This window comes from Pseudopodoces humilis, chromosome 14 (assembly GCF_049639895.1).
Source record: "Pseudopodoces humilis isolate 2021_Gansu_Grassland_sample_001 chromosome 14, ASM4963989v1, whole genome shotgun sequence".
In the NCBI taxonomy this organism is placed as follows: domain Eukaryota; kingdom Metazoa; phylum Chordata; class Aves; order Passeriformes; family Paridae; genus Pseudopodoces; species Pseudopodoces humilis.
This window is the reverse complement of record NC_142213.1, coordinates 6,266,170-6,278,801: the sequence shown is the minus strand read 5'-3', so window position 1 is coordinate 6,278,801 and position 12,632 is coordinate 6,266,170. Positions and strand designations below refer to the sequence as shown.

At 54.6% G+C, this 12,632-nt stretch overlaps 1 protein-coding gene across 3 annotated transcripts; it reads right to left on the bottom strand.

Moving 5' to 3' along the window:
- Nucleotides 1-41: 41 nt before the first annotated feature.
- Nucleotides 42-12,571, bottom strand: ZNF319 (zinc finger protein 319). 3 transcript variants are annotated; one of them, XM_088062097.1, is made up of 4 exons: nucleotides 12,365-12,571; nucleotides 10,914-10,955; nucleotides 8,946-10,587; nucleotides 42-98 (listed from the first exon to the last, which is right to left on the bottom strand). In XM_088062097.1, the coding sequence occupies exons 1-4, from the start codon at nucleotides 12,454-12,456 to the stop codon at nucleotides 42-44; spliced, it is 1,833 nt and encodes a 610-aa protein (XP_087918223.1). In that variant the 5' UTR covers nucleotides 12,457-12,571. The 3 variants fall into 3 exon arrangements, with proteins under 3 accessions (XP_087918223.1, XP_014112618.1, XP_005528258.1); XM_014257143.2 differs by lacking the exon at nucleotides 42-98 and having other exon boundaries at nucleotides 3,380-10,955; nucleotides 12,365-12,542; XM_005528201.3 differs by lacking the exon at nucleotides 42-98 and having other exon boundaries at nucleotides 3,380-10,955; nucleotides 12,375-12,542.
- Between the last annotated feature and the right edge of the window lie 61 nt (nucleotides 12,572-12,632).

The window sequence follows — 12,632 nt, the reverse complement described above, 5'->3', positions numbered from 1 at the left end:
GGGATGCACGCTGCCCAGGGAATAGCAGCTGCACCAGCTGTTCACGCTGTCTCCTGAGCAGCCCAAAAAGGTCCTTGGTGTCCTTCTGTTTCCACGTCCTGCTTGGGAAACACGGCACTGCAGCACAGCCAGAGCAAACCCAGCTCAGCTCCTCATCCCTCACTGCTACTGTGAGCAAACTACTCACTCTATTTTATTCTCACCATCTCAGTTAAACTTGCTTTTCCTAAAGGTAGCTCCTCAGTTAGATGTTTTATTTTCACAACCTGTCCTGACTAGGAGGCCATTGTAGATAGATCACAGAAGTTGTGATGCTCTGCTCAGGGTCCTCTACTCTCCCCATCATTTTTCATTGGAGGGACGCTGAACAGTAATTTGAACAGAATTTTTTAATGAGGAAGTTCATTAAAAACATATCCCCTCTTTCTGCTCCTAAAACAACTCTGCTCCACCACCTTTCAGCCACATCCCAGGGACATGGTGGCTGCTGGGGCAGGTACCTGCTGGGGGCTCTGGCAAGGGCAGCAAAGGCATCCAGCACTGGCTGCTATGTTGATAGGATAGGTAAAAGTAAGATGTTGTAGAGCAGGGATTCAGCTGTCCAAGCTCTGGCTGCTTGGTCTTTTTGGGTTCCTTCCTTCCCTCTGTGAAGCAGGTCCAGGCTGGGATACAGCACCAGCGAGCCAAGTGATGCTGCACATTCCCATTCTTAGGTACTGAACAAGAGAACAAGAGCTGAACTGAACAAGGCTCTCATCCAGCTCAAACTGGGGTGTCACTTGCTGTTGCCCCTCTGAAGGGCTGCACTCTGCCCAAAATGCCCCTCTAAAGATTCCCCACTCTGCTCAATGAAGGGCTCAGGAGCACCTCAGGTGCTCAGACAGCCCCCAGGTGATACCTGTGAAGGGCAAAAGAAAGCAGATCCCTGAGCTCCTTCCAGCCCAGCCAGGAGACTGCACTGGAGTTTCAATCCCAGTTACACACATGATCCCAGTCCCACATGCAGCAGGTAGAGGCTGGAAGCTGCTCAGCACTGGGCTCTTTGAATTAACCCCTCATGCAGCTTTCAGGCATGCAGGACATCTTCAGTTCCCTTGTGATGGCTCACTGGGGGCTCTCCAAAGCCTGGCTCCTTAAATCTGGCCTGGGGTTTGCAGGAAGGGTGATGTGTGTCCTCAGCTCTTCGCTTGCCTGCACCTCAGCAAGGCCAGGAGCCAGGTTTGGATGCAGCCACAGCATCGCTCCACACGGCATTTCCAGCCCCCAGCACACCATGGGCAGGGTCAGCTCTCCCAGAGACCCCCACATCCCATAGCTGGACAGAGGGGCTGTAAAATACCTCCCGACAGGCCTGACAACCAGAAACCAATTCAATTACCTTGTATCTCTCACTGGGTATAAGGGATTAAGGAGCTATGAATGCTCTGGGAACAGCAAGGAAAAGCTGCCAGTGCCGTGCAGCAGAGACATTTCCACCCATGCTTTGGCACTCTCACAGGTCCCAAAGAAGCCCAGGGTCCATGTACACAACTGCGACCAAACAATCCTGGAGAAAGCCCCCCTGAAACTGCAGCAAGTCCCCCTTGTCAGCCAAGGGTTCCTCCTCCCTTGACATGAGCTTGTGCAGCTGTAAAAGCCTGGACCATACACCTGTCCTTGGTCTGAGAAAAAAATTGGAGGGCAGAGGCTGTTCCTCTGCCAAATATGAACAAGAAGTGGGCAGAAACATTTGTGGGTCTCCACAAAACTAGCTGCTGAAAGAAATAGGAATAAGTGACCAGGATTTGCCTTCAATGACACGAAAGAGTTGGCAGTCTTATGCATCCTGCTGCATTGCAGGCACCCAGCAGTGCCACCACCTGTTGTGGCAGTTCCTTTTGCCAGCCAGCAAAGGGCTTTAGTCTCATTTCTAAGAGCAAGAAGGGCACAGATCCACGGTCTCATTTGGAGCAGGAAGCACCACAGCCTTTCCTTCTCCCCCAGCAGCTGATCAAACCTCCACATTACCCAGTCCTCGCAGCATCACTCCCCATGGACTGGCACAGCTCATCCTCTGACTCTGTTTCAGATCACCAAACCCCCCTGTGATGTGCAGAGGTGGTCCTGCAAAAATCCCAGCCTTCTCCCTCACCTCCATCACTGCCACTTACCCCTGCCAGGCTCACCACTGCCTCCCTGGGAAGCCACCCCTGCGATGTGTGGGCTCCCTCAGCCACTGCAGCTCGACACTGAGCCCCCAAACCCAGCTCAATCCGCTCAGCGCTCTGTGAGGATTAGCCCTGTGCTGCCTGCAAATGGGATTACTGGCACCCAGCTGTCCTGAGTGCCCAGGCTTCCAGCAGCCAGCCTGGCTTTGGTGCAGGGGGCTGCAAATAAAAAACCCAAAATCAAGCAGGTTTGAGAATCCCTGGAGCCACCAAAGCTACCCCAGGCACTCACTGGCAGTGCTGTGGGGAAGGCAGTCGTCTCACCCGTGCACAGGTGGGTGCAGGGATGTGCAGAGGAGCAGCAGTGGAGCTGCTGAAACCCCGTGGGGTGACACAAGGTGATGTGCTGAGGGTGCTCCACCCACAGCTCTGTCCCAGCTCCAGAGCAACGAGAGCAAATCTGTGCTGGGCTGAGCTAAGCCTCTCCTTGCTGAGCCTGCCAATTGCTGCTTGATCCGTTTACCTCCAGCCCTGCGTGACTGCCAGCCTTTCCCACTGCCCCTAATCTTGGCCACAGTGATACCCTGGAATCCAGGTACCAGCACAGCTTCTCTGCTCCATGTCCAGCCTGTTTCTGTATATCCAGAGCTCCTCGGAGCAGCACTGGAGCTCCCTGACCCAGTTCCTCTTTTCCTGCCTCCATGGGTGTCTCCATCCTGGTGGGCAACAAGTAGCCATCCTGCCTGGTCCCTGCACCTCTGCAGCAGCCTTCCCTCTTGCTATCACAGGATGGGAGATGCAAAACAAACCCTCAGAAAAAGCTTGAACAGTTGTATGTGGGGCTGGGATCCCCAGAGCACAACATGAAGCAGCTTCTCTCCCCTGAACAGCTGCTCCTTTCCGGCAGGGAGAGACTCCTGCCTGCTCCTGCCCTGTAGCTCCCAGGGAGAAGTTTTGCCCTGGGGAGGGATCATTTCAGTTCTAGCAAGGGGGAAAACCTCTCAGCATACTCTGCTTGTGTTTGCTTTCGGCCCCTGGGAGCCTGCTCATACCCTCTGCATCTTCTGGATACCAGGAAGATGAACCATCAATTCTACTTCAAAAAAGTTCAGGGGAAAGAAAGAAAACATGAAAAAAAACCTATCAGAGCCAGACAGAGCACAAAGACAGATGAAGAGGCAGTGCTTGGCACATGGTCTCTGTTCCAGAAATCTTACACACCCACAGGAAGGTATAAATAACTATAAATTTATTAGTAAAGCAAAACCGTTTGACACTCACACAGAAGAGCAGGATGTGTTATTACAATATATATACACACATACATGGAGTATCATCTTAGAAACACATGGAGAGCAGTGTTAAAGGCACTGCAAGCCACACAAACCTCAGCAACCTTGGCTGCGACTTCCATCAGCCCTGGGAACTCTACCAGAGTCATGACCACAGGTTGGGAGGCACCAGAGAATCTCACTGACCATGAAGTCCCTCAGATCCACAGCTTGGAGGCACTCAGAAACAGGCTCAAGGTCCAGCTCCCACCTGTGGTCCTGCTCTCCCCACTGAGCATCCCAGGCACACTGTGAGAGCAGCATCTTCACATCCACAAAGTGTCAGAGGCAGCTGCCAGGAGATGCTGCAGAGGAAGCTGGGCAGCTGGGGAGAAGCTGGGTGCTCACCAGGCCTGGGGGAAGCTGCCAGCCCCAAACCTCACTGGCCTGCCCTTATTGAATCTCAGCATTTCACCTGCACGCACAGGAACCTTCCCACAGGTGAACTCACCACCCAATGGCGAAAGAGTCAAACTCTGAAGAATAACAAGAGGGTTTTGCCTATTTTTTAATGGCCAGGCTTCAGCTGCAGCCTGGACATGATGGCTAATACCCAAGGGAAGTGCAGAAAGTGTTCTCCTCCCTCCTCCCTGCAAGAGCAGGCTTGAGTGCCCAGAGATGGTCCCAAAACTCTGTCAGAGAGGATGCTTTCCCCTTTGTCCCCAGACCAGCACATGGGCCCCAAGACCACAAGGTGCACATCTTCCCACCCAGATTGCAGAGATGGCACCTGCTCACTGGGGAGCTGGCATGGCCACCTGAGCACCCCCACGGTCCCAGGGGTGTCCATGGCACAGCTAACTCAGCTCAGCTGCCTGCTTGATGCACACAGCTGCTCCACAGCACCCAGGGGAACTAACTGCACTGTCTGAGCCCACCCCAGTGCCATGACAATGTCTGATAGTCCTTCACTGACTTCGTCCTCAGCCTTGGAGATGGAAATGTCTGCTCCCACCCCAGTCCCCTTTTCCTACAGCTCTGTTCTGGCTCTCGGTCCTGGCTTGGATTCACTTGTTGGAGCATGGGCGGGATCCGGCCAAGCCAAGCTGCCAGGTCACAGGCATTGCCCATGCCCAGTGAAATGGATGGCCTGCTGGGGGGAATGGCCAGAAGCACCCACTACATTCCAGCAAGATTCAGGTCCTAAACACCTGATCTCACCACCAGTGGTTTGGTATCACCTGGATCCAGCCTCAGCCTGGGAAAGGAATTTGGGCCTGGGGGGAGCAGAGGGAGGTGGGAACGAAGGAAGAGACTTCACAGTCAGTATGGAAGAAGGAATGAAAAGCAAACCACTGCTTACAAATAAAGAACTGAACAAAGAGAAAAGAAGCTGAGAATGTCTTTTAAAAATATAAGCTGTGGAAGGGGCTGAGACAGCTAAAGGCATCCTGTAGGTAAGGTCAGGGAAGTGAAGATCAGTAAAAGCCCAGCTCATGGACTACCTTTTCCTGGACCCAGGAAGCCAGAGGAACAGCAGTCCTAGAGAGCAGGACTCTGCCAACTTAACCCTCCTCTCTGCCTACTCAACAGCATCCTATGCTCAGACTGCCTGCAGAGAACCACCCCGCAGGAGGGACCACCCGCTACCCAGCCCCACACAGCATCCTCAGGTGCTCTGGTAACCAGGTCTTGAACTGAATTAAGTGCTTGCCACGGGGCTGATGGCACACCAGCTCCAGCACAGCAACTCTTTTAGGTGCTGCAAGGCAGTGAGGAATGGAAGAGGCCAAGCAGAGGCAGGAGCCTGAAAGTTGCTTGAAATAAACACTAGAAGTTAAGTGCAACAGGTACAGAGTAGAGACATGGTTTACTTCCCAAAGGGCTTTGGCCCCAACCGCTCTTTGGTTTGAAAAGGAAACACCAGCAGTCAGCAGAGAGCCCTGCAGTGTGATGCCCCAGGGACATCAGCTCCCAGGCCAGCCCCCGCCTCCCCACGCAGCACAGCGCTCCTGACACTCAGGGGCCTCCTGCTACTTCCACCACCTCCCACCTCACTGCACAAAACACGACCCAAAGGCACAGCAACAGAAATGGACCTGCTTCCCCTACCCCTGTAGGCAACACTGCTGCTTCCAACTAGAAAATGCTCCTATAAAAATATACCCAAAGCTCTCTGTGGCCACTCAGTGCCCACCCCACACAGGTCCTCCACCTGCAAGCTCCAGCTGCATGTTCTCCATGGGCTTCTGCTGGATTTGGGCTGTTGCAGGGTAGCAAATGAAACAAGAGACTGAGTCACTATGGACTCATAGCCCGTCCTAGTAATAATGTTCTAATCTTGCACCATGATGTTTTTGAACCTGGAGGCACCTATTCACCAGCTGATGACCTGGACTGGGGCTCATCCCTGCCAAGCTCCCACAGCATCCCCTCTCTCCCTGGCATGGGGCCCCATGCACACAGCCCTGATGAGTCTCTCTGCCCCTGCAGAGAGCTATAGCTCCTCACTGGGATATCCAGGGCTTTCCCAGCTGCTCAGAGAAGAGAAACACTTCCCAACAGTCTCCCAACAGTCTCTATGTCCAGCTGTACCAAGGGGACAGGATCTGGCAGCTCCAAGGCCCCCACAGAGTGTGGAGCTGTGTCTGGGGTTCACCACCATCCTCCTCTGCTCCAAGCGCCAGGCATCACCCAGGCAGCTCCCCCAAGCTCCTGGGGAGGGAAGGGAGCAGGGCACAGCCAGTTGATGATTTCTCCAAACTCTCCTCTAGCCAGCAGCTCCCCCAGAAAGAAACAGCAGAGCCACAAAAGCCCATGGAGGCTGCATCTGACTATCTCACACCCTCCTCTCTAAGGAAGATGAGCCTCTCTGCAATCTCTGGGCACTGATCCTGGCTGCCAGTGCTGTGCCCAAGTGCTCAGGGTGACCACTGAACCCCTGGCAGCTGTGCTGGGCGAGAGCAGAGGAACCATGGCCCAAGGCAGGAACACAGCAAGGGTTCAGGTGCGTGCCACAGTCCTCATCTGGTCCCACACCTGCAGCCTCCATCACCACCAAGCCCTTCTGTAAAGACAGGATTAACCGTCCTTTGTTTGGACTCTCTTTTACTCCTACAATAAAGCATACACTGAACTTACTACATATTAAACAGCAAAAACCAGCTACCTAGAACTAAGGAGTTCTTTAAAAATCCAAGTTACCACATCTCTTTTTCGTTAAAGATCCAGTATGACATCAAGTTAAACTATACAGTATTTTTAATGAATTTTAACAAACTGCTTTAAAAAAAAAAAGGTAAAACAAAAAAATAAGGAAAAGAAACATAGATGGAAAACTTGGTAGGAAGTTCTACATCTTTGAGGCAGCACAAAGTAAGATAACCATCATGGGTCCCTCTTCCTTGGGCAGAGAGAGCACAGTCTGTTTTAATCTCCTTAAAGTTGCACATGAAGAAGACTCAGCTCCGGAGTTCACCCTGTCACTGCACTCTCCCAGCCCCCGCAAATGCACCCTGTTCCCCCTCACCGTGCTGGAAACGGAAAACTAAAGTCTTTCTCCATCTTTCAGACAAGTGTCCCCCAACAGAGATGCAAGCCCAGTCCAACCCTCAGAAAGGTTAATCTGTGTACACTTGCCATGGACAGCAGTTATTGTTACAAATATATCGTTTGTAACTGTATATATAAAGTTATTATATATAACCTTGTCCTAATCACTTGTGCAGCACATGGGCAATTTACTGGCTGCTGTTCACTACAACCTCACAAGAGCACCAGCCAACACCACAAAAGAGGTGAGGCTTGCCAGGGACCCCTGAAGACCACTAGGTCCAACTCCTTGCTTGCACAGGGTCAGCTACAGCAGGTTGTCCAGGACCACATCCAGTCAAGGACTAAACATCTCCACAGATGGATACTTAACATCTTATCTCCAAATATGGAGAGGGGAAGGCTGGGGGGCAACCTAGGAGGCACATCTTCAACCTTCAAGGCATCTAACTGACATGTAATGGATCTTTTGGACACGAGAAGCCAGCAAATTCCTGCAGAGGAAAACACCTGAGGCTGCATCAACCTTACTGGGGGAGATTTATTTTTAAGTGATGTTTACAAGAAGTGTGCAAAACCTGAAAAATACAGACGAGGTAAAGAAAGGGCAAAGGGGTAAAACAGGACTCCTGCAAGAGGGGAAAAAATAGACTTCTCCTTTACCCACTGCTAACTTTGCCCTCCCCACGGAGCCAAGCCTGCAGTCCAGAAAGGGTTCTCCTGGCTCGCTCTGGTTCCTCCAGCAAATCAGACATCAAGCCCCTGGCGCGTGCTGTGGGTACTGCTGGCCATGGCAACACCTCTGCAGTTGTAGGGTATTGTAGTGTTCATCTCACCCATTAGTGTTGGAGCTGTCACAGCCCTTTGCCTGACCCTGCTGGGGGTACCACTATCAGCCCAAGGGGTGCTCAAGGGGCTGGAGGCAAGGCTCAGCAGGAGGGCTGGGTCCCTTGGGAAGCAGCTCCTGAATGGCAGGCTTTTGGGAGCAGGGTATGAATGCTGTAACAGAATCATGAAACTGGTATGGTTGGAAGGACTTTTGGAGATCATCTAGTCCAACCCACCTGCTAAGTTAGGGTCACCTAAAGCAGGTTACACAGAAATATGTCCAGGTGGGTTTTGAATGCCTCCAGAGAGGGAGAATCCATGACCTCCTCCCTGGCAGACCGTCTCAGTGCTCCTTGCCACACTTTCTGGTAGCAGCACAGTGCTTCCTACAGTTCCCTGTGCAGCTGGCAGGGACAGGGGCCAGGCAGGCTCACTCAGAACCCTTGCAGAGTGTGACAGCCAGCAACTGCAAAAGCAGCAATGCCAAAGTGCTTTTTGGAGCTGTGAAGCCCCATGGCTTTTCCCTTTCAACACTCTAGAAGGAGGGAGAGCAGGGGAGGTTGGGGCAGTCAAACACTAAGAATCTGAAACAATGCCCTCAGCTGAACCTAGACCAAGTTGGGAGACCCCAGCAGCAGAAACCTGCTATCTCCATGCCAAGCAGAATACCCTGGGAGAAGGGAGGGTAGGCTCTGCCTTGCTCCTAAACCCTCTCCAGGAGGAGAGTCACCCAACCCTTCCCACCAGCCCTGCTAGGCAGGGAAGGGGAAAAAGGCTGCACGCAAAGAGCTGGTGCCTGCAACAGACAGCTGAGCTCCCAGGACTGAAACTGCAGGTACAGCATGAACTACAGTCCAGGGAACACCAGGCATCTACAGGCACAGTTTCCTCTCTCCACCTCCCTCCTCTCCTTTCCACCCGTTTGAGATGTTCGTGCCGTCTGTTGCTACTTCGATACAGGTGGCATAACGACCGCTGAGGCCAGAGGAAAGTTTACCTGCCCACACACCGTACCCCCGCTTTCCCCCACACTCCCTGGAGGTTGCCAACAACCCAAGAGAGGGAAGGGAAGGCCGAAGCTCGGGAGCGTCCCATGCAAGCTGAAAGCCACCGTGGGGCGGAAGGCTCATGGCAAGCAGGCGGCCACCTGGTAGGCACCCTCAGCCGTGTGCTGGACGCTGTGCTCCTGCAGCAGGCCCAGGTCCAGGAACCGTTCCCCGCACCACATGCACTTGTACTGCTGCTCCCGGGCATGCACGCTGTGGTGTTTGTTGAGGTGCTCGCGCTGCTTGAAGGCCTTCTCGCAAGAGGAGCACTTGTAGGGCTTCTCACCCGTGTGCACGCGCCGGTGGCGCTGCAGGTCCGAGGCGTACTTGAACCGCTTTTCACAGTCGGGGCACTTGAGGGGCTTCTCGCGGGCCGGGTCGCAGCGGTGCTGCACGAACTCCGAGGAGGAGAAGAAACGTCTCTCGCAGAGCGTGCACTTGAGCGGCTTCTCGGCGCAGTGGGCCAGCTGGTGCTTCTGCAGAGCCGAGGCCCGCTTGTAGGACTTGTTGCACACCGCGCACTTGAAGGGCCGCTCCGCGTTCTGCACGCACTTGTGCCGCAGCAGTTCTGAGGACTGGTTGAAGCCTTTCTGGCACACGTTGCACTTGAAGAGGTTCTCTATGCCGTGCACGTGCTGGTGGTACACCAAGTGCGAGGGCTGCACGAAGCCCTTCTCGCAGAGGTTGCACTTGAAGCGCTCCTCGGCCTTGTGCGTGCGGCGGTGGCGCATGAGCGCGTACTGCTGCTTGAAGCTCATCTGGCACAGGTCGCACTTGAAGGGCCGCTCCTCGCTGTGCGTGCGCTCGTGCTGCCGCAGGTCCGAGGGACGCTTGAAGGCCTTCTGGCACTCCCCACAGCGGAAGGGCCGCTCCCCGCTGGGCGTGCAGGGGTGCTGCAGCAGCTCCGAGGACTCCTTGAAGTGCAGCTCGCAGACGTTGCACTTGAAGAGGTGCTCCCCCGAGTGCGCGTACATGTGGCGCACCAGGTGGGAGCGGTGCTTGAAGGTCTTCTCGCACACCGTGCACTTGTAGGGCCGCTCCGAGCTGTGCGTCCGTTTGTGGTGCACCAGGTGGGAGGACTGGCTGAAGCTCTTGTCGCACAGCGTGCACTTGTACGGCTTCTCACCCGTGTGGATGCGCTCGTGCCGGGACAGCTCCGAGAGGTGCTTGAAGGTTTTCTGACAGATGGAGCAGCTGTAGGGCTTCTCCGAGGGGTCGAGAGGCTGTGAATGCTCTACCTCAGGAGGCTTGTAGGTCTTCTCACAGATAGAGCACTTCATGGCGTTGCCGTTGTGGACGTTGTGGTGCTGCGCCAGCGAGGTCAGGAGGGAGAAGCCCATCTTGCAAACGCCGCACACAAAGGGCTTCTGCTCCACCTGGATACACTGGTGTTCAAGGAGGTCGGTGGCCTGGTGGAAGATCTTCAGGCACTGGGTACACTGGAAAGAGCGGTCATGGCCTGGCAAGCACTGGTGCTCATGGGGGTTGGAGAGGTGAGCGAGGTCATGGCCGCACACACCGCATTTGTGGGATGGCTCTCCAGCCTGGATGGGGGCGTGCTGGTGGTGCTGCAGTCCGGGGTCGGGCTGGAGCAGGATGCCGTACACGGCACAGCCCAAGGGGTTGTCAGCAGTGCTGGGAGGGATGGAGTGCTCTGGGAGGGTGGCTGCCCCAGTGTGGTGCTGCTGCGGTGGTGGCGGCTGCTGTGGTTGCTGCTGTTGCTGCTGCCAGCTGTCTGACATGCTTGGGAAAAAAAAATGGGATTTTAGCAGTGATAGCTTCAGCTTCCCAGTTGAAAGGGTTCAAGTAAAAGCAAAACCAAAAGATTCTGAGATCTGATTCCCTGCAACTGATCCCCTGAAGTTGAGACCAGAAAATCCAGCCCACAGACAGGATCCTGGGAAGAAAAGACGTGGAGACTCCAGAGCCTCCTCCTTACACCCGCAGAAGTTCTTTATGGACTGATTTGGTCTGGCTTTTCCTTCTTTTGGACAAAAGAATGGGAGGCAGAGGCAAGTGCCTTGAAGACAAGAGGAGGCCCTTCTCCGTGCTGGCTGCGACGTGCTCACACTTGGGAAGGGTGCAGGAAGCAACCCAGGGAGCCGCTCTCTCTGCAAGAAAGAAGACAGTTCATGTCAGGTCCTAGAAGAAATGTGGGCAATTCTCTATCAATCCTCCCCCATGGCTCTCTTTGAAAACTCTCCTGCATCCCTGCAAAGTTACCAGGAAGCCAATGTGGAACTGGAGCCCCACTTGCTGCTGAGCAAAGGGCCTGGGACAAGGAGTTCACAGCCTGGAAAGGATTGGGCTCTGCCTGGACACAGACAGGCACATGTTCGGGTATTGTGCTCTCACGAGAGGCAGCACAACCACTCAGGGTCTACTCAGCTCAGCCTTGAGTGAGTCACTGGATCTCCAGCACAGCTGTGGCACTGTCTGAGAACACTGGTCTCTCTGCACAGGCTATGCACCAAACATGGTGCAATGAAGAAGCAACCAGGTTAGATTTTACAGGTGTCAATGCAGATCCTAACACAATCCCACCCCAGCTGAAACAGCTCTGTGAAATGGTTCTACTCCTCTTTACACAAGGGATGTATGCAAAGCATTTCCCCCTCTTTGGGCAGCACTTGTAGACTGGAAGAGCCAAAGAACTCAGGAGAAGATTTGCCCTCAGTGTTATCCTATCCTCAGACAGAACACAGAAACCACAGGGATCACTCTGTGAAGAAAAAAGAAGAGTTAAAGCAGTGACTTAGCTGAACCTCCTACAAAACCATGGAACAAAAGTACACTGAAGCCAAATAACCCATGCCAGAGCTGCAGCCTGGCCTTGCTACAGAGCATCAGGCTTGCGCTCACCGAAAAGTTCCAGTCTTTTTAGAGATGTCCAATAAAACCTGCCACCAACTTAGAGAAGAATAAGACCCACCAGTGAGCAGCAGACAGCAGCAGTGTCAACACACCTCAACAGAGAAGGTGCAAGCTGTGGTGAGCCTAGAGCCCCCCAGCCGATAAGAGTACTCCCATGTCTGTGTGAAAAACCTGCCCTCAGGGTAAGGAAATCCTTGGTCTGCCACGAGAGTGGTTAGTCTGGAACTAAGCAATAAAGAGCACCAGAGAATGCCACTTCCCAGCATCCCCACCTCCACCGGCACCCAAGCTGAGACTGGGTTGAGCCCCACAGCTCAGGTGATGCCAGACCCAGCTCTGACTGTGGGGACACTTCATTGTTTTGTGGTCCAGCACAGTTTCGGGCAGTAAAGCCCCCCAAAGGCCCCATCGCAGCCCTGTCGGCACGCGGGGTGCCCTCCTCCTACAGAGCTCACCTTGACGAAGGGAGGGCTCGCAGTGACGGTACCTGCATCCGAGCTCGGCGGGACACCAAACTTCAGCCCAGCCCGGGCGCCACCTTCCCCCGCACACCCCGCGAACCGTGGCAGGATGAACCCACCGGCGACGCAACCCGGCCTAACGGGGAGGGGAGATTGTGCCCCTCGCAGGGAAGAGCGATACCAACCTTGGCTTACCGAGGGCTCTGCGCGGGGACCCGCGTCGCCGCCAGTTCCAGCCTAACTCATCCCTCCGTGGGAGGTGGGAAGCGACAACCATTTAGGGAGCGCGGTCGGGAGCGCAGAGGTACTTTCAAACTGGCGAGGCGGCCTACTCGGCATGGCCCGGCCCGCTCCCGCCGGGCCCGGGCCGCCTCAGGGCCGCGGGGCGCGGGGGCGGCCGGGGAGCTCGCAGGCCACCCGCAGCCGCCGCCGCCGCCGCCCGCCGGCCAGGCC